Below are 21,395 nucleotides of genomic sequence, written 5' to 3' on the forward strand. Positions count from 1 at the left end.
TGCAGTCTAGTGGGAGGAGCAGTTAGATGGGCAGTAGAAAAATAAATATCAGGAGTGGTGAGTGGGTTTTAGAAAATAAGACAGGCTGGGGCCTTCCCTGATGGTCCAGTAGCTGAGACTGGACCACAGTCGTAATGCAGGGGCCTGGGTTCATCCCTGGTCAGGGAACTAGATCCCACATGCTGCAGCTAAGAGTCCACGTGCCACAACTAAGACCCGGTGCAGCCAGATAAATAAATACTAAGAAAAGAAGGCAGGCTGATGTGATAGAAGTTGGGAGTTGGCTGCCTTCTGTTCAGTCTCTAGAGAAAGCCTTCCTGAGACTACCATGGAGCTGAGACCTGGGCAGTACTGAGGAGCCAGCCATGCACAGATGCTAAAAACAGGAACTGGAGAGAGATTAGAAGATACTAGAATTCAAAAGAGGGACAGGAGCATAACTTCCTAAGTTCCAATTTTAATACTAATAATTACTAAGGAAAAGTTTGTCTGATTTGACAAGATTAAAGTTACGGATTAAAAAAAAAAAACCTGGGAATCCCCTGGCAGTCCGGCGGTAAGGACTCGGCGTTTTCACTGTGGTGGCCCAGGTTCAACCCCTGGTTGGGGAACTGAGATCCCACAAGCCTTGTGGCATGGCCAAAGAAAGAGAAAACAAAGAAACGTGCAATATGAAGTGGCAAACAATTCTGGACAAATAGTATATAAAATATTACAGGATTAAGGTAATTTATTACAAGCTCATACAGACTAATAAGAAATACATAAAACTCAGTGGTTAAATGGTAAAGAAGCACGACTAGGCACTTCCCAGAAGAGACGGTGTAGTTGATACACATCATTAAAAGTCAGAAGGGACAGGGATTTCCCTGGCGGTCCAGTGGTTAAAACTTCATGCTTCCATTGCAGGGGGTGCAGGTTCGATCCCTGGTCAGGGAACTAGACCCCACATGCCACGTGGCACCCTTCCCCAAAGTCAAAAGAAACACCAATTAAAAAATCATTTTGTTAAATCTGCTAAATTAGCTTAAACGTCTCTTCTTTTACTAATATCCCATACTGGGAAAAGGTGAGTGAAACTAGGCATTCTTATAAATTGCTAATGACAGGCAATTTGGCATGTGTGCCGAAATGCATATAAAATATCTGTTACTGTCCTAGTAATTTCATCTCTTTAATTGGAGAATAATTACTTTACAGTATTGTGATTGTTTCTGCCTTTCATCACCGTGAATCAGCCATAGGTACACACATCTCCTCCCTCTTAAAACCTTAAAACCCATCCCACCCCTCTAGTTGTCACAGGGCACCAGCTTTGGGTTCCCTGTGTCATACAGAAAATTGGGGGTTTATTAAGAAAACAAAACAAAACAGATTTATTGGGGAAAATAAACATTTACACCAGAACATGCCTCACATTGCTTTAGTAGGTATTTGATAGGGTCCAAATGTTCCCTGGGTATCTCTGATTTTCTTGAAGAGATCTCTAGTTTTTCCCATTCTGTTGTTTTCCTCTATTCATTTGCATTGATTGCTGAGGAATGCTTTCTTATCTCTCCTTGCTGTTCTTTGGAACTCTGCATTCAGATGCTTATATCTTTCCTTTGTGCTTTGCTTTTCGCCTCTCTTCTTTTCGCAGCTATTTGTAAGGCCTTCCCAGACAGCCATTTTGCTTTTTTGCATTTCTTTTCCATGGGGATGGTTTTGATCCCTGTCTCCTGTACAATGTCATGAACCTCCATCCATAGTTCATCAGGCACTCTATCTCTCAGATCTAGTCCCTTAAATCTATATCTCACTTCCACTGTATAATCATAAGGGATTTGATTTAGGTCATACCTGAATAGTCTAGTGGTTTTCCCTACTTTCTTCAATTTGAGTCTGAATTTGGCAATAAGGAGTTCATGATCTGAGTCACAGTCAGCTCCCGGTCTTATTTTTGCTGACTGTATAGAGCTTCTCCATCTTTGGCTGCAAAGAATATAATCAGTTTGATTTCGGTATTGACCATCTGGTGATGTCCATGTGTAGTCTTCTCTTGTGTTGTTGGAAGAGGGTGTTTGCTATGACCAGTGTGTTCTCTTGGCCAAACTCTATTAGTCTTTGCCCTGCTTCATTCGACATTCCAAGGCCAAATTTGCCTGTAACCCCAGGTGTTTCTTGACTTCCTACTTTTGCATTCCAGTCCCCTATAATGAAAAGGACATCTTTTTGGGGTGTTAGTTTTAAAAGTTCTTGTAGGTCTTCATAGAACTGTTCAACTTCAGCTTCTTCGGCATTACTGGTTGAGGCATAGACTTGGATTACTGTGATTTTGAATGGTTTGCCTTGGAAATGAACAGAGATCATTCTGCCGTTTTTGAGATTGCATCCAAGTACTGCATTTCGGACTCTTTTGTTGACCATGATGGCTACTCCATTTCTTCTAAGGGATTCCTGCCCACAGGAGTAGACATAATTAATGGTCATCTGAGTTAAACTCACCCATTCCGGTCCATTTTAGTTCTCTGATTCCTAGAATGTTGACATTCACTCTTGCCGTCTCCTATAGAGACCTCTTCAAGAAAATTAGAGATACCAAGGGAACATTTCATGCAAAGATGGACTCGATAAAGGACAGAAATGGTATGGACCTAACAGAAGCAGAAGATATTAAGAAGAGGTGGCAAGAATACACTGAAGAACTGTACCAAAAAGATAGACCAAGATAATCACAATGGGATGATCACTCACCTAGAGCCAGACATCCTGGAATGTGAAGTCAAGCGGGCCTTAGAAAGCATCACTACAAACAAAGCTAGTGGAGGTGATGGAATTCCATTTGAGCTATTTCAAATCCTAAAAGATGATGCTGTGAAAGTGTTGCACTCAATATGCCAGCAAATTTGGAAAACTCAGCAGTGGCCACAGCACTGGAAAAGGTCACTTTTCATTCCAGTCCCAAAGACAGGCAATGCCAAAGAATGCTCAAACTACCGCACAGTTGCACTCATCTCACACGCTAGTAAAGTAATGCTCAAAATTCTCCAAGCCAGGCTTCAGCAATACGTGAACTGTGAACTTCCAGATTTCAAGCTGGTTTTAGAAAAGGCAGAGGAACCAGAGATCAAATTGCCAACATCCGCTGGATCATGGAAAAAGCAAGAGAGTTCCAGAAAAACATCTATTTCTGGTTTATTTACTATGCCAAAGCCTTTGACTGTGTGGATCACAATAAACTGGGAAATTCTGAAAGGGATGGGAATACCAGACCACCAGACCTGCCTCTTGAGAAACCTATATGCAGGTCAGGAAGCAACAGTTAGAACTGGACATGGAACAACAGACTGGTTCCAAATAGGAAGAGGAGTACGTCAAGGCTGTCTATTTTCACCCTGCTTATTTAACTTCTATGCAGAGTACATCATGAGAAACACTGGGCTGGAAGAAGCACAAGCTGGAATCAAGATTGCTGGGAGAAATATCAATAACCTCAGATATGCAGATGAAACCACCCTTATGGTAGAAAGTGAAGAGGAACTAAAAAGCCTCTTGATGAAAGTGAAAGAGGAGAGTGAAAAAGTTGGCTTAAAGCTCAACATTCAGAAAACGAAGATCATGGCATCTGGTCCCATCACTTCATGAGAAATAGATGGGGAAACAGTGTCAGACTTTATTTTGGGGGCTCCAAAATCACTGCAGATGGTGATTGCAGCCATGAAATTAAAAGACCCTTACTCCTTGAAAGGAAAGTTATGACCAACCTAGATAGCAAATTCAAAAGCAGAGACATTACTTCGCCAGCAAAGGTCCGTCTAGTCAAGGCTGTGGTTTTTTTTAGTGGTCATGTATGGATGTGAGAGTTGGACTGTGAAGAAAGCTGAGTGCCGAAGAATTCATGTTTTTGAACTATGGTGTTGGAGAAGACTCTTGAGAGTCCTTGGATTGCAAGGAGATCCAACCAGTCCATTCTAAAGGAGATCAGTCCTGGGGGTTCTTTGGAAGGAATGATGCTAAAGCTGAAACTCCAGTACTTTGGCTCCCTCATGAGAAGAGTTAACTCATTGGAAAAGACTGTGATGCTGGGAGGGATTGTGGGCAGGAGGAGAAGGGGACGACAGAGGATGAGATGGCTGATGGCATCACTGACTCGATGGACGTGAGTTTGAGTGGACTCCGGGAGTTGCTGATGGACAGGGAGGCCTGGTGTACTGCAATTCATGGGGTCGCAAAGAGTCGGATACAACTGAGCAACTGAACTGAACTGAAATGTGTGCCAGTAGGGAGATGTCAGAGTAACTCAGGATGCATTCACTCTGTGGCATTGGTACAAGCCCTTGAAAAAGAGCAGTCATAGCAGCTGAAGTCACAGAAGGAAATGCCTTTGATGCAGTGGGAAATGACAGAACTGCAGCATGTAAAACTGTCAAAAAGAGGTCTTTGAAAGTGTTGATTTAGATGTGCATAATAAGACTCCAAGATATACACTAAATGTTACTATTGGTGTGTTAGCGTGCTCAACAAATTTTAACTGATGTGTCTTAGAAAAATAAACCTTCCCCTAGAAACTTACTGAAGACTGAAATGACAGCAATAAAGAAACTGACTCTGTGTTCATTTTTCTACAAAAGAGCTTTGAAGGTACAATTGTGTGGGAGAGCCAAGACCTCCAAGGCCTCGTGTCAAGGAATCTCCACAAAGTGACAGTCAACGATGGAGGAGGAGTTCTCAGAGTCGTCACCGTAAGCCCTTTTTTATTATAGGTTGTTTAGCATACCTTAGCATTTTTAAAAGTCTTAAAATGTTTTTAAGTTTACTTTTACACCAACTCCTATGGAACAATGAATCTTAGGTTTTAGAATGTATGTAATAGAAAGTGTTGTTGAGTCACCATAATAAAAGATGAAAAACTCAAATGTTCTATGATTTTATAGCGTCAACCTTCGTAGACAGTTTGCCTTAAGATTAGTGCATTTTAGGAAGTTTGTTTTATTTCTCGTTAGTTTTTAGGTTAACATCTTTCTAAGTTCACTTACTCAGTAGTAGAGTATTCACAGTCTCACTTAACAGTATGATGTCAGTTATAATACTATAGATAAAAGTATTAGAAAGTAAGACTGAATATTCACTGTCATTTATATTGCTGGTCTTTGTGGTTTTTTTCATTTGCCAAATTTTCTTAAAAGTTAAAACAGGTAGATTTCTCAGAGTAAGTGTAGGGTGATAAAAAGGTGTAAGCACACTTAAAATGATGAACTTAAAATAAATAAGTAATCGTGTGGTATGGTCATAGAATTGTTCTCCTTGAATTCTGGCCTAATGATTAGGAAAGCACTTGGCATTTAAATTCACAGGGTTAGTACATTTCATTAAATATTAACCTTATTCACATAAATGACTCCTTGAATTTGAAATGAAAATCATGAGGTTTGTTATTATACATTCAGAAAGCATTTATTGCATACTCGTTGTGAGGCAAGCACCTTCTTGGGAGACCCATAACTGTCCCACAGGGGGATTCACAGTCCAGTGAGGAAGACAGGCCTTAGACGGACAGAGCCACACATTCAGGTGTAGTTACAGCCTTAGCCTTGTAGGCCATGTTTAGGATTTCATCCTTGATTATGAAAAGTCCTTTATTTAATCTAGTGTTTTATGGATTTGTAGGGTTTTCCCTTATTTTCAAAGCAAGTGCCTTGAATTTCTTGCCTCCTTTTCTGTGTGTGAAACTTAAATATGCAAAACATGACAGAATTCTGTACTATTCAGTTGATTGCACAGAACTCAGTTTACTTCTGAGATTTGGGCTAGATTTAAGGTAAAGATTCACATGATCTGCTTTGGGAATGAGTATGGTTGTGGAGGGCTGTGAAAGCTCAGTCATGACCAACACTTTGTGATCCATGGACTATATCCCGCCAGGCTGCTCTATCATGGAATTCTCCAGACAAGAATACTGGAGTGGGTACCCATTCCCTTCTCCAGGGGATCTTCTCGACACGGGATTCACCCTCGGTTGCCTGCACTGCAGGCAGGTTCTTTACCATCTGAGCCACCAGGAGGCCTTGTGGAGGGTTCACGGTAGCTTAAACACTCAGCTAACTGAAAAAAAAAAAAACCTGATTGCTTAGGAGCCTATTCTAAGGAACCCATGTGCAAATAAAGGTTTTCATCATAAATGCAGAGCTGGAAGTTTTCCTAAGCCTTGTTCCCTTGCCAGCAAGTAATAACCTCAGAAAATTTTCAAAGGCAAAATAAAAGCCAAGATGTGACATTTTAGACAGAAGTTAATAAAGTACTGTCAAGTTCTAAACAAGCCAAAATAGTATAGTGTGTAGTTTTTAAAAAGAAAGAAAAAACCAACTCTCCCCCACTCCCCGAAAAAAAGTGTGCAGTCTTTTGTGGAATGACAAAGTTTGAATCTGTAGTATTCACCTCTAGAAATTTTTTCCACATTCAGCTATAAATCATATTCTGAATTAAATGGTGATTTACCTCAGTCACCCCAGAACACTTGTGTCTCCACTGGCCTTAAAACATTAGTTTGTACAGTAGAGCTCTGCTAGAAGGATCTATTCAAAAAAGGACTAGGCAGGCAGTAAGGCCTCTTGATTGGGTGAGTATGTATAAAAAATGCTGTAAAGCTGCTGAGGCATGACTGACAGTCTGATCTAGCCTGCAGCAGCTGGTAGACATGTTAAGTTGGGGTGTAATACCCAAGGTGAAGCCCCTCACTTCAAGCAAGGGCCTTGGGTAACCTGTGAGGTGAAAAGAGGCGTAGATCTAAAAACAGCAGCTCCTCCGAAGCCGAGAGGTAGACAGGACTGTTGTTGGCTGTTGGCACAATAATCTCTGGGCACCTTCAACATCATTAGTTAGCAGGGCTCCTCTGGTTCAGCTGTTGGCTTAGAGAGCTTTTCACTGTATGGTAGCAGACACTTTAAAAATGTGCCTTGTGTATTTGAACTCATGGGCATTCTCCAAGTACATGACTGTAATTTTATTTTTAAGTGTGGGTGTTTGAGGATGTAAAATAAAATTGGTTTTGGTAATAATGTTGGTAGCAAGTTCAAGAATATGGGATTCTGTGTAAGCTGGAATTCTGAACACCAGTCTGGAGATTATTGGGTATACCTATCTTGGACATTGTAATAATTAACAATAGCAAAAGTAGAATGCTGATATCCTGATAGCATCTTAGATGGATTCATGCACCATGGAGTCACATTATGAATTTTGCAAAATCCATTTTCAAGTGTAAGGAATGTATTTTTAGTCATGAAGCATCAAGCACTTCTATTCTCGTTTCTTTCAGACTGGGGAGGGTGCCCTGCCTCATGAATTCATGGAAGGTGTGGAGGGAGTTGCAGGTGGTTTTATTTATGCTATTCAGGGTAAGTCAGCTGGTTGAAAGTTGAAAAGCATATTGAATCTCACCTACTTCATCTTCATACTTAGTCATGAAAGGTAATCTCTTTTTTTTAGTTATAAAAATAGTTTTTATTGACAAATAATTCACATACCATATAGCTTATTCTTTTCAAGTGTTTGATTCCAGACTTTTTAGTATATCCTGGATTCTGCTATCATCTCCACTAATTCCAGACCATTTCTATCACCCTCAAAAAGGAGTTGCTGTGTTTGTCTTCGGTGATGCTTCTGGAAATACCCACATTTGTGAACTTCTGAGATTCTGCATCAGTGACCCCTAAGAACAGCTATTGAAGATGCTGTTGGTGGTGGTCACTTGTCCTGAGCATCACTTACGGAACAAAGGCGCCCGATGGTCGTCCTGTCTGATTTCTCAGAGCTGTGAGGATCAGGGATTCCTATGAAAGAATTTGAACCCAGCTCCCCTGAAGTCACCCTGAGGTGAAGCAGAGTCCATATTCTGAGAGGCAGTTCTTCAGGAGGACTCCTTTAATGTGCAGGACTGAGGATGGGACAGAACCCTCTATTTGAGGCCACTGTATGTAGTTTGAAGATGGGAATGGGCTGTGGTGCCTTATTTTTCCTCTAGCATCTTTATTTATACAGTGTTCCCTCATAGTATTTACATCACCCCTAAGGGAAAGTCAGAATAGGTACATAGGTTTTGCCCACAAACTTGCCATTAAATATCGAGATATAAAGTTTAGGGATCTTTAATTTTAGTCCAGAGATTTTTCATAAAACTATGAGACCACTCTGCCAGGGGTGGTATCAACTTAGCTCACCAGACTAGCTAATGGGTCACCTGGGGAAAACTCAGGTCAGGAGGCCAGGTTCATAAAACAGCTCACACCTGGGGGCGGGCACAGGTGTACACACCATCTGACTCAGTGTCTCGCAGCTTTCTTTCTTGTACCAGTTGTGGCAACTCTGTACTGTCAGGAGCCTTTAAAACTTGAGGGGCCCTTTAGACTTCCGGCACTGAGCTCTTTTACAGAGAGCAGCTACTGTGCCTTGAACAACTGTTTATCTTAAATTTTCTCTCTGAGGCTAAAGGATTAAGGTTTGGGTGAGAAAAATTCCTTTCAGACAAGAGAGAAATATCTCTTTTAGGGTAAAGGAATTAGGAATTTTAGGGTAAAGGAATTAGGAATTAGGAATTTTAGGATAAAGGAATTAGAATGAATAGATTTTACTTCTCATGTACTGGATATATCTGAAAAGCTGACTATAATTTTTTTTTAATCTGAGAATTTATGTGCTGTTTTAAAAGAATCACGTGGTACACAAATTCTCAAATTTTGTTGGGTGTTAACATCTCTGGCTGCACCCTGCCTCAGGTTAGAAAGTTAAGGATCTTCAGGATTGGAGCTCAGATACCTGTATTTCAACAAGCTTGCTAGATGGATTTGATGCCTCTAAAGTTTGAGAGGCTGTAAACTGTATGATTCTTGTAGATAGCACCTAGACAGATGGTCAGATTTAAAACACAGATAGTATACTCAGTTTCCAGATATATGCAATGTAAGCCCAAGTGTACAATCTGTTACTGAAAAAGCCTGTATTTAATTTCTGCTCTTACTACCAACCATTTTCCTATTGCCATAATTTTATAACACTTCTACTTCCCTTCAAGTGTTAAATTGTGTATATTTGTCCTTACCTTTAAAGTGACAGGATGTTACAGTAAGAATTGAGAAGGGACCCAGGATCATTTAGGCCTGTGCTTCTCAAAGGGTTGTTTGTGGTCCACCTACATCAAAGTTACAGGAAGTCACAGGTTAGAAATACAGACTCCTGGGCCCCGCTGACTCTCTAGGCTTGAGGCTTAGAAATCTGTATTCCGTAAGCATTCCTGAGAACCACAGACTTAGTCCAGCTCCCCCTTTTACAGATGAGAATGCTGAGGCCCAGAAACGTGCAGTGTGTCCACTATCCCGCAGACAGTGGCAGAGGCGGAGATCAGAAACAGGTCTTCAGCCCGCGCTGCAGTCTGTCTGCAGTTATAGAGCGGAGCACTGAATGACTTCTCAGTTTCCTTCCCCCACCGCTCAGCCACCCATTTGTCATTTTTCAGAGATTTTCTAAGTTGACAAAATCCTGTGCCAGTGAAAGAATTGCTGCCTTATTTGAGGACAGTCCTTGCACAAATGTGACTAATGATTCATTAACTTGTGAGATGGTAATTAAAATGTCTTTTAAGCACATTGGTAATCATTTTTATTATGGAATAGCATAGATAATCCAGAAATAGTGCTATTAAGAAACACTCGTGTCCTTGTTGCTTAGAACTAATAAATGTTTACATTTTTTCATATTTGCTTTTTTTTTTTTTTGGAGAAATGAAGCATTTCAGATACAGCAGAAGCCCCTCCCCTCCTAGGACTTCCTACCCCTGCCCCTCCTGCTCCCCTCAGAGAGGACACCACTGTCCTAAAGCTCACGTGCATCCTTCCCAGTCTTACTGTCCTACGTTCTACTACATACGTGTATAACTCCTACAGACAGCTTTGATTCAAGTATCTCATAATTTATACCTGTAGTATGTATAGCAATTGGCAAAATATGTTTTTTTCACTCAGCATTATGTTTTAGTGCTGTTCCTCTTAACATCCAAGATCAGGTTGATTTTTTAAAAATTTTATTGAAGTATAGTTGATTTATAATGTGTTAATTTCTGCTGTACAGAAAGTGTTTCAGTTAGAAATTATATATATGTGCGTGTGTATGTATACATACATATATGCTTCTTTTTCATATTCCCTTCCATTGTGGCTTATCACAGGATATTGAATATAGTCCTTGTGCTACCCAGCAGGACCTTGTTGTTTTATCTAGTCTATATATAAATAGTTTGCTCTGCTAACCCCAGGCTCCCAGTCTGTCCCACTCTCTCCTCCCTTTCCCTCTTGGCAACCACAGGTCTGTTTTCTATGTCTGCGAATGTTTCTGTTTTGTAAACAATTTCATTTGTACTGTTTTTTAGAGTCTACATATAAGTGATGCTGTGTGGAGTTTGTCGTTTGCTTTCTTACTTCCCTTAGAATGATAATCTCTAGGTCCATCCATGTTGCTGCAAACGGCTGTATCATTCTTTTTTGTGGCTGAGTAGTGATCCATTGTATATATGTACCATCTTTACCCCTTCATCTGTCAGTGGACATTAGGTTGTTCCCGTCTTGGCTATTGTGAGTAGTGCTGCTATGCAGGTTAATTTTTTTTAACTGCTGTATCCCATTATGTGAATATACCATGATTTAGCCATTCTCTCACTGGTAGGCGTTTAGACTGGTTCCATTTTTCACTGTCACAAACAGTGCTGCCATAAATACCCTTGTGAGCGTGTAAAATAATGTCTCTGGGAATGTATCTACAATTGGACTTAGTGAGTCACACAGTCGGACACCTTCAGCCTAACCAGGTGTTGCTGAATTGCTCCCCACAGTGAGCCCCTCGGTTTATCCTCCCACCAACAGTGTGTGGGAACCCTGGCTTCCCTCCCTCAAAATTCCTGACAAACGTTTTCTGTTAGCTTGCCTTGGGAGGAGTATTAGTGTGATGATGTCACAAGTTCTAGGTCTTAAGCTTGCAGCAGCTCTTTTTTCCAACTCTCTCTTTTTAGAAGGCGATGCTCTTTTAAAAACCCTTCATTCTCGCCCTCGAAGACTTCTCGATCACATACATAATCTCCATGAGGAGGATGCCTTACTAAAGGAAGAAAGCAGCCTCTATGATGACATTGTGTTTGTGGATGTTGTCGACACTTACCGAAATGTTCCTGCAAAACTACTGAACTTCTATAGATGGTATGTTATAAAAATGTTGGTTAGGTGTTGTTTTATTTTTCTTTTGATGTAGAAGCAGTTTATCAATAACATCAAACCACTGAGATTTTTTTTAAACAAACTAACCTAAGAGCCCTGAGCGCCTGCGGTGTGATCTATCATACCCTACTTCTTTGTGAGGACTCCTCTTCTGAAATGGTGCCTTCTTGTTTCTCTTAGCAGATCCATAATGTGAGTGCTGTTAATCAAAAGCAAGGTAAAAGATGTTTCACTTTGAGTCATTCCTGCGTTTCCGTAGTTGTCTAGAGCCAACATTAGGTGAAAATCAGTGAGTTTGAAAGTGGTTTTCATCCCTACTCACCTAATATCTCCAATTTACAGTCACTCACACCCAGGTTACTGATCTGAGTTCTGTTCAGCTGAACATCCACATTGTATTTCTGTTCTGTCCTCCACTCATTGAAAAACTACCTGCCCTGATTCCAAAACCTTTAATAAGATGAAATTCAACAACCCTTAGAGTCTACCATATTCTTACTTCCCAGACCCTCCAGTATTTCTTGGGTCTTGGTTGTAACTCCTTTTAATACCAGCAATAAGTATATAGTAACTTATTAATTGAATACAAGTAGTTGTTAATATTACTAAGTTACTCTAGAGTCTTGTAACTTTCTGTTGAGCCTCTGATACTGTCTACCCTGACTGTAGATGGAAAACCTTCAAACTCTCTCCAGATCAAACACATGAAGTATACTCACATCCTTTGTCTTTTTTTTTAAAACTTTTATCAGAGAGCTTGTTGCTTGATGAGCCCCAAAGGCTGTCCCTTCTGTTCCTTTCTGTTGCTCATGGGAAATTACCAACTTCTGGTCCTGAGGGGTAGACAGTTAAATTCATTTATGTCGTTTCATAGCTGGGGCAAGTCAGTATAATTTTGGAGTCCTTTTGTGGTTAGAGGGCAGATATAAATAAGAGTTGGAAGTGTGGGTATGCCCAGAATACCAGGATTAAGTTTGACAGCTGTAGTAAGAAGAACCTTCTTTTCGCTTGAGGCCACTGATGGGGCTCGTGTTGGCGGGGCCAAGGCAAGGACCTAAAGAGGTGAGAGGTAACGGAGGTCCAGGTGGTGGAGATCAGGACTGCGGAGGTCTAGGGCTTTCCATAGGGAGCTGATTCTCAACTGTGGAAGTTCAGGTTTTGTCTTTTCTGCTTGCATATCTCTGTGATCTTAGTCTCTGCCACTCTGTCTGCCAGGACACTGCAGTGACCTGTTAACAAGCTGTGTGTCCAGGCCCGCTTCCCACTCGTCCCCAGGCTACCCTCCACACTGTAAAAGACATCTTTGTTATTCATGCATCTTTATCCAGGGGCTCCATCAGTGACCTCAGTGTCCTTTATCATGGAAGTTTATTTCTGATTAGCAAGTAAATAGTACGTATATCTTCTGCTGTTAACTGAAAATAAAACTTTAGAAACATAGGGTTATGCTTTCAGTTGTGGAGCTGTTGTTAAAATTCACCATTTTGTGACCTAATGAAACTTTTTCTCCAGATTTCTTTAGTTCTCATTTCTGTCATCTTACTGGTTCTTACTTATCTAGCCTGGGTTTTTTAACAAACAGGTACAGGGACTGGCAGTGTGAAATTGAAGAGTCAGTTTTGTCTGTAGTTGCCATTATATACTTTTTAATGTCTAGATAAATGAAACCACCCTCTTGTGCCCTCCAGAAGGTCATTTGTGATGGCTGAATTACTGAAGATCGCTTCTAAGGGAAAATGTATTTCAGTGTTTCGCTCAGCTTTTTAAACACCGTAAAGCACCTGAGTGTAGTACAGACAGCAGCAGAGAACACATCCTTTTGTGTGCCGCTGTTCTGTGAAAGGCACATGTGCCCTCACCCTGGGCCTCTTGTTAGGAATGCAAGGGGCAAAGTTCTGCTGCTTGACAGACATGCTGGCCTGACCTGCGCAAGGCCTAAGAAGCGTTTGATTGTACGTTCCGTCTTCTTTTCCATTGTGTTCTTTTCCTTAACACCTTTGCAGGTTGGCCCGGCCCTGCCTGCTGGGCCACTCTGCTAACATGGCAGCAGCCGTCTCCCCTGAAGGCAGGTGCTCTTGATATTGGAAGGGTGCCCTGACTTTGTATCCCTCTTTTTGCCAACAGGACTGTGGAAGCAACCAGCTTTGATCTGTTGCTAAAGACGGATGACGACTGTTATATAGACTTGGAAGCTGTTTTTAATAGAATCGCCCTCAAGAATCTGGACGGGCCTAATTTTTGGTGGGGAAAGTAAGTTAAATATTGTTAGCATCGATGTTCGTTTCATGTACTGAGCACATGTAGTTAAAAATTATGGCTGAGATATGAAATTCCCTGTTAGGCTCCTGAGTTACTATGTTTCATTAATCTACAATTAAAGGGGAAACAACTCTTTTAAATGAAAAATCTCAGGCTAACGTAATGAAGGGGGGAAATTAATGTGACTTTTATCACCGTGCCCTACAAGTACTACTGAAATTAGAAGCCGCTGTTCCTTAAATGTATGATACATTTCTGAAACCATTTGCTATGTCTCTAAATATGGAGTGGTGATTTATTTTTCATTTATTTTTTTAATATATCTATGCAAGATGATTCAGAAACTCCATGAGAGAATTTAACATATCAGTCTTCTATATAAAAAACACCACTAGATACTTAATTCCTTAAGACTAAAATAATAACCTCTCTCTTTCCTTGCTCCTGTAACTTGTTCCTTTGTAGTGTCAATTAAGGACTCAGGCTTAGCTAGGGGTAGGTACGACCTGCATCCGAACAACAGAAGCCAGCTCACTTTCAATCTTAGTTTCAGACTGAACTGGGCAGTTGACCGGACCGGGAAGTGGCAGGAGCTAGAGTACCCCAGCCCCGCATACCCCGCTTTTGCGTGTGGGTCAGGGTATGTTATCTCCAGGGACATCGTCCACTGGCTGGCTGGCAACTCGGGGAGACTGAAGACCTACCAGGTAATTAAGGACTTCTGACCTAAAAGTCCACTCATTAAGCAGGTGTTTTTTTTTAAAAACTCGACCTAGTATTTCAGCCCTAAAAGCAGAGCAGCTTCCCTTGGGGAATGTATGGTATTCCTTCTATATAGGAATCAGCAGCCCTCAGAGGTTAGGGATATACTTCTATCCCTTAAACCTTGGCTGTAAATTTTATTCCTAAGTCGTCTTTGAACGTACTTCTTAGTTTTCAGCCTGTATTTAAAGGCATAGTCCCTGGAGGAGTGTAAAGATTTAGTCTTCAGCGTGCTTAGTCTTCCTTCTTATTAATAAAAGCTTTTTTTTTTTTTGCTGATTCTGGTGACAGTGTCAATAAAACAGCTCTGCCTGGGTCTTAGATCCACAGTATCCTTCATACTGTTGGTGCTGGAAGTTTAAGGTCCATGCACAGAGAGGCTTGGCCGCCTGCTTAGTGTGTAGTCTCACTTCATTGTGGTGTGTATGCTTCATGTTAATAATGACCAGTAGCTTTTACTTTGCGTATCAGTGTTAAAACATGCTCAGCATTTCATACTAGGTTAGTTAGAGAAGTACAAAGAGTACATGTGGGAGTGGGTGTGACTCTGTCTTGACCAATGAGACAGCACTGAAATTTTTACTTTCTGAACCTTCTGTGGCATGTGTAGGGTGAAGATGTAAGCATGGGCATTTGGATGGCAGCCATAGGACCTAAAAGATACCAGGTGAGCAAGCCTGAGCAGGGCTGGCCGCAGGGCTTGGGAGAGGTAAGTGAGGTTTCTCTTACCCAACCTTGGGCAAAACTGTGAATGGAAAGTCTTGGAGGGTCGTGACAACTGTGCACCTGCTTTAATTCACTATCAATCACTGGCCAGGGTCTCATAAACCAAAAAGGAAGTGTTTTAAATGGAATTCTCTGACCCACAATGAGTAAAGTGTTTATACATGTCATTCAATTCTTTGCAGCTATAAAATTTACAGGAGTTGGCTGACTTCAGAACCTGGCCATGAGACAGCTCCACAGAATGAGACTCCAGCAGCGTGCCCACCTAAGTGGGGGCTGTGGTTCCAGGTGCTCAGGGGAGACCCTCCCCAACTCACCCACCTAGGGTCAGGGCGGAGATAGAAAGCCTCCCATTTCCTTTAATACCCCTGGAGGTGCTCAGCCATCAGGGCCACAGCTCTCTGTGGTAAGGAGTCTGATTATTATGTCCCACCTTTTTATGTTCTCGAATTGAATGAAATCTGTACTCTGCGATATTACTGGAAGCAGAAGCCAGTCGATGGAGCTGGGAAGTAGGCTGGTGGGTGAGAACATGAACTCTGCTAAGATTTCTTTTTAACCCTTCCTACTCAGCCTACCAGCATGAACTTCACTGTAACCTGGAGCGAGTTTCTTCACTCTGTTTCTCATTCGTGACAAGGAAATAATTCCTAGCTCACAGGTTATTGTGAGACCTACACTGGATAATACCTAGAAAGCCCTGGTACTGTCCCCAGATACTGTAACCGGTTCTCCAGAACACGTGCTGCGTTCAGTGCTGTCGGGCCAGCTTTTCTCTAGTAGCAGAGACAACTCTGCGTTTGTGGCTCTTTGTTCCAGGGTCTCAGGGTCCCTGCCATGCGCTCGCTCTCTCTGTGCCCCATAAGCTGAGCGGGCTCACACACGCGCTCGTCTTTGAGATGACTGCCACCTCACTGGGCTCTGGAAGTGCCCGTGAACACCCGTTCTGTCTGCAGCAGGGGGTCAGCCTGCATTTTGTGTTCCGACAGGACAGCCTGTGGCTCTGTGAGAAGACCTGTGAACCAGGAATGCTGTCTTCCCCGCAGTACTCTCCGCAGGAGCTCGCACAGCTGTGGAGACTAAAGGAGCTTTGCGGTGACCCCTGTCGGTGCGAAGGAAGAGGATGAGGTCGATCTGCTGTGTTAAAGGTCAGGGTGGGCGAATGACTGGCTGAGCAGAAGCCTGAGGTTTGGCCGCAGAATATACAGTCTTCCAGGATAATTCTTGGCTGGCACTTTCACTTCTCACCAATGTGGTAGTTCATGTGGTATTTCTTAACATTTGCACAAAATTTCCTTTTTAAAAAACAACAGATAACTGTAGTACAAGAAAAACTTACTTTATATATTGGAAGATGACTTGAAAAATACCAAATTGTTAAAAAAAAAATTCCTCAGTCCTGTTGCGTCATTTTGGTTAAAACTTGGCCTAGTTCAGAAATCTTGAGTATTCTAGTCTGAATTTCAGCCTGGAATGCAGACTAGCTCTGGATAGCTAAGTAGGATAATTACAGGCCAAAAAAAACTCATGCTGTGTGACCTGTGGTCACTTACACCAAAGTGGGGGTTTCTGGAAATCAGGTCAGATTTTGTAAAGCTCTGAATGAAGTAGGCAACCTGAAAAGGAACCACTGTAATTCTCACTTCTGGACTCCGGTTTTAAATTCATTCATTAAGCAGACTAAGTTCCAAGTATTCTTTTGCCATTTAACATAAATCCTGAAGATCACAGCTGTATTAATACTCCTTTTTTTAATGCTAAAGTTTTATGAATATAAGTAAAATCATACCTCTCAGGGTTTTAATGCCATAGGAAAGGATATTTCTAAGTAGATGAAACTATTTTGCTTTCTTCCATTGTAAAATGTTTACCTAATATAAGTGAATTTCAATCAGAGCTGGTAATCTTCCTTACAAAGAATGTATGCTCAGTTTAGGGTTTAACTGTAGGGAAAAGCACATAATTTTTCTAAAAACAGTGTAACGAAGAAGAGAGATCATAACATATATATTAATAGAGGATATGTTTTCTTCAGTTTAAGATTTTCCCAAATCAGCCAAATCATTTTAGTTATCTTTTAAACTAATAGTATAAATAGAGGATCCCATTAATACTTATGAATACATCACTAACTTCAGATTTTTAGACTAGTGAGGTTCTATTTAGTACTTATCTTCTCATAATGAAATATAGTCATGAACTATGAAATAAAATCTGAAAATCATTAGTAGGTGCAAAGCCTTTATTATTGCTGTTATATACATGCCTAGAAATGTTTTCTTCCCTATGAAAAATACAGCTATTCTATACTTAGAGCAAGTTGTAAACCTCTCTCTTTTTTTTTGGAAAGACTTGTCCCAGTACATCATTTATTTTCAGTGAAACCCAGTCATGATACATGATCAAACCTCTGACTTGTATTAGTTGGCTGTTGCCATCGCACTAGTAGGCAGTCCCCATTTTCCACAGAATAGAACTGTAGTGACTGCAGGTCATTTTCCAGTTCAATCTCTTTGCCCGGCATCTAAAATTAGAGCAGAGAGGTGGGGGTGATTCAGACAGACGTGACAAAACACATATACCCACACACACCCCAACAAAGATACACGGTTTCTATTCAGAATCAAACCCTGTTACGTGAAGACTTAGCTCAACAGTGCGTCAGACTGTGGGAAACTCAGCTTGATTTTGCGTTTTTTTCTGGGCAACTTACTTTGGGACTTTCGTAGGACAACAGAAGTTCTGACACAGGAACTTTGAGGAGACGTGACAGCAAGCCTTTCACCTTTTGAACTGTCATGGATTCTGTCGAGGAAAAGAAAAAACATCATCAGTTCTCGCAGGTGACAGCTACCCGTAAGACAAGCTCCCGTGCCAAGACCACACTGGTGATGAGAGCTGCCACTGTCGTTCCGCACCGTTTACCCAAGTAAGGACCAGGGGACGGCTCGCCCCGCAACGTGGGCCACCAGACCAGGGCGTCACCACTTACGGGCTTGTTCGGGAGGCTGTGGGGAAACGGAGCTGATGTCAGACCTAAGTGCCCTTTGCTGATGACTCTTCATATCATGTCTGTGGTGGTGAATATTTCCTCCTTATTCTGAATAAACCAGAAATCATTCTCAGCACAGAAATAAATGTGAGTGAAATCATTAACTTTTAAAACCTGTGCTTGCTTACTTAAAGGATGCTGGCGTCAGGTGTGGGCTCAGAGAGGACTTGTGTCCGTCTCTCTGGCCTCGTTTCCTCCTCCGCACAGTGAGGTGTGGAGCCTAATGACCCACGTGCTCCCAGTCCGTGGTCGCTGCGGTATGTAATGTGTGCGGCACACACATCAGGGGCCACTGGGCCCAGGGATGTTACCGAATGAGGAAATGCTTTGCTTTGTCCAGAAAACACTATGAACTTCTTTCCAAAGATGGGCTGTGGTAAATATTGGATATTCTGATTATGAGAAATAGTTTTTCTGAAGCTTTAGCTGGAGGTACAGCAATAGTGTGTTCCTACAGATATCACATGTATTCAGAAAAATATTTTTCTATCAAACATTTTTGTAAAAGCTGTGTCTTTATGCAACTTGCGATAATAAATGTTCTTTATTTTAGAATAAAAACTTGCCTTTTCTAGTTTATGTATTGAATACAGACACTAAATGGACATTTATAATGTCGATCAACATAGTTTGCTCTTTTATTTGTGATATGTGATGATCTTGTCCTTTCAAAGGGTTTAGGTGGACTGGCTTTCCTTGTTCAGAGGGTGGTTAGTGATGGCTTAACTCCGACTGCTGAGTTTAGAGAATATACGACTCAGATTTAAATTGCTTATAGCATAATTATTACATATAATTTCTCCAGATTAATCTGTAATTCTACTTGAAGGTGAATAAAGCTCAGCCCATGAACACGGTGAGTGTTCCAAGAGAAAGGACGGCCCCCGTTAGACGAACACAGACCTAATAAGAGTATTCCCGCAAGCTGACTTCATGTAAAAGAAGGAAAAATGCAAACATGTCCAAAATCAATTATATTAACAAAACATTCGAGTCCTCTTTCACTTGTCTGGTTCCCATTTTTAGGGTCCTTACTGGCAGCATTTAAACTTGAAAACAGAAAAATGAAAGGGAACCACTAATTTTAATTCAGCATTACGTAACAGTAGCGAAATTACATGTCACAGGAATAGAAACTGGGTTGCTAGTAAGGAAAAATGGAGCAATACTGGTAAGTTGCTATTAGATGATGGTTTTCAATCGTAAAGGTACTTCTTTGGGCACAACAAAAGCCCTCCATAAGGAATACCAGGATAACCTTGTTTTATTTGATAAAATGAATTTAAAAATCTCCGTGAATTCACTGCACTAACAGACAAATGGAAAGGTAGTTCACTAGAGTCATTTACGATATTTTACTTCTTCAAATCCTCACTGTGCTAAATTTAAGCTGTTTATATTCTAGTATTTAACTGTGAATCAACTTTAATCTTAAGAGTCAGACTATATTTCTCTTTTGGGTGAAAAGTAAGTTACACTGATCTTTTGACGGAAAACTATTTCAAATGTGTCCATTAAACAGCGTCCACGAGCTGTCTCTGCAGGGGCTCCTGACTGGTAAGGAGTAGCAAGCACTCAAGCCAATGCCACTGTTTCTCCGGCCCAGAAAAGGCCCCAGAGCAGTCTTGTGAGAACTAGCCAGCAGAGGGCCTCTGGGAGCCCCTGAAGGGTGAGCCGTTAGGCTCCTGCCTCTGGGTAAAGAAGTAACCACACATACGGGCTCCTGATTCTAACAAAACTGTTTTCTAGACAAGCCAAGAAGTTACGGGAGACTCGAACTTTTTGGCGGGGAGGCGTGCACAGGAGGAGTAGGTTTAGCATGATCAGTTGTATTTTAGAATGTAGAAGACTGGTGAACACTTATAAGCTATAAAAGCCCACACTCTGAATGAACTGTTCTACTTCCAGCTGCCTCATGGGAGGGCCAGCGATTCAAAAGCAGAAAGAGGGGTGAGAGACATTTATTCTTACCCGGCAGTTGTTTCTCTATGACTTTCTGATCAAGTTGATTGGGATATTTTATCTTCAGTGCTTGAAAGTAAAAAGATTAACTGACATTAATTGAGCCCTGCTGGAGGAAGGGTTTAAATCATACACATTAACAACAGTGACCAAAGAATGCAGCTCAAATCCCACTAAAGGAACAGGACTTACTGATGTTTAAAATTCCTTCTATTACTACTTCACTGAATTACGGCGACAAAAATAACTGGACCAACATTCTGCTGCTTTCCCTTTTCCCTTAAGTACTTCTTTCCTGACAGTTACCTAGGTTTTTAAGTTCACGAATTTCCAAATCACAGTTCAACTCACTATTCAGATACTTCCTACATTTATAACGCTGTTAAGTACGTTTAAAGCATGGGGATTGCTAACATGTTCAACATTAGAATTTAGGTTTATTTGAGATCATTTCTTTAAAAATTAAAGTGCCTGTCTAGGTATTTACTTAAGAGAAACAAACAGTCCTTATTAGGTCATCTTCAGGGCTTCCTCGGTGGTTCAGCTGGTGAAGAATCCACCTGCAGCGTGGGAGACCTGCGTTCCATCCCTGGGTTGGGAAGATCTTGTGGAGAAAGGAACAGCTCCCCACTCCAGTATTCCAGCCTGGAGAAGTCCATGGACTGTATAATCCATGGGGTCGCAAAAAGTCAGACAGGACTGAGCGACTTTCACTCATCACCATCTGTGTTAGCATCTAAGGACTCGAATATAAATAAGCAGTCTTTGAATGTGTTCTTACTTAGTAGCTGGTTTTTGAGCAAAAACGGTTGTTGTGTTTTCAGTTCCCCATCTTCAGGTGCACCGTATTCTGTTTAAGAAGAAATGAAAAAGAAGGAGGATAAACCAAAGGCCACTGGGGGTGGGGGGGGGGCAGGGCGGGAAGAAATGTATAGGGAAGTGTCAACCTAGCCTTTTCTTTTCCCAGGATGAACCCAGCTGCGGCTGGGATAGGAACCTGGGCTCTGCTTCCTTTTATCTGGTTACTTGGTTACTGTATTTTTTGGAGGGAAGGACAGTCGGCAACCGCTTCCAAGCCTGGAACCCTCCTGCCATCTGCGTGCCGTGTCACTAGTCCTGGGAGACACCATCCCGAGAGACTGGTGAGATGAGGCTGTGCCTGCAGGTACTTAGTTGCAAAATTTCACCTTTGGTCACAGTTCCTGTCCTTCCGGATCCTGAGAAAAACTCCACTCCGGGCACTGTCACCGGTTTCAGCCAGTATGCGCAGTGCTGGCTTGGGTGCTCAGAACTACCACTGGAACCCAGGTACACTGCCAGGAAAAGCAGCCTCTACGCAAGGCAGAAAGAGGAGGAGGAGGGACTGCCATCCACCTTTGGCCAGACCATGGCAGGAAGGG

General features: G+C 41.6%; 2 protein-coding genes across 5 annotated transcripts in view; one reads left to right on the forward strand and one right to left on the reverse strand.

Moving 5' to 3' along the window:
• The window catches only part of B3GALNT2 (beta-1,3-N-acetylgalactosaminyltransferase 2), a 59,917-nt gene extending 41,339 nt beyond the window's left edge, over positions 1-18,578 (forward strand). For 2 of the 3 annotated variants that reach the window (XM_052639447.1, XM_052639449.1), the window contains 8 exons: positions 4,611-4,721; positions 7,295-7,373; positions 11,033-11,216; positions 13,359-13,484; positions 14,041-14,200; positions 14,866-14,922; positions 15,971-16,129; positions 17,711-18,578. In XM_052639447.1, coding sequence (XP_052495407.1) covers positions 4,611-4,721; positions 7,295-7,373; positions 11,033-11,216; positions 13,359-13,484; positions 14,041-14,200; positions 14,866-14,922; positions 15,971-16,108 — 855 coding nt within the window. In that variant the 3' untranslated portion in view covers positions 16,109-16,129; positions 17,711-18,578. The remainder of the gene's footprint in view (positions 1-4,610; positions 4,722-7,294; positions 7,374-11,032; positions 11,217-13,358; positions 13,485-14,040; positions 14,201-14,865; positions 14,923-15,970; positions 16,130-17,710) is intronic. The other variant, XM_052639448.1, reaches the window with a different exon arrangement.
• The window catches only part of TBCE (tubulin folding cofactor E), a 91,448-nt gene continuing 87,277 nt past the window's right edge, over positions 17,225-21,395 (reverse strand). For both annotated transcript variants that reach the window (XM_052639445.1, XM_052639446.1), the window contains exons 14-17: positions 20,777-20,845; positions 20,005-20,064; positions 17,695-17,786; positions 17,225-17,505 (exon numbers count right to left, since the gene is read on the reverse strand). In XM_052639445.1, the coding sequence (XP_052495405.1) occupies positions 17,371-17,505; positions 17,695-17,786; positions 20,005-20,064; positions 20,777-20,845 (356 nt within the window). In that variant the 3' untranslated portion in view covers positions 17,225-17,370. The remainder of the gene's footprint in view (positions 17,506-17,694; positions 17,787-20,004; positions 20,065-20,776; positions 20,846-21,395) is intronic.

This window comes from Budorcas taxicolor, chromosome 5 (assembly GCF_023091745.1).
Source record: "Budorcas taxicolor isolate Tak-1 chromosome 5, Takin1.1, whole genome shotgun sequence".
NCBI classification, from domain to species: domain Eukaryota; kingdom Metazoa; phylum Chordata; class Mammalia; order Artiodactyla; family Bovidae; genus Budorcas; species Budorcas taxicolor.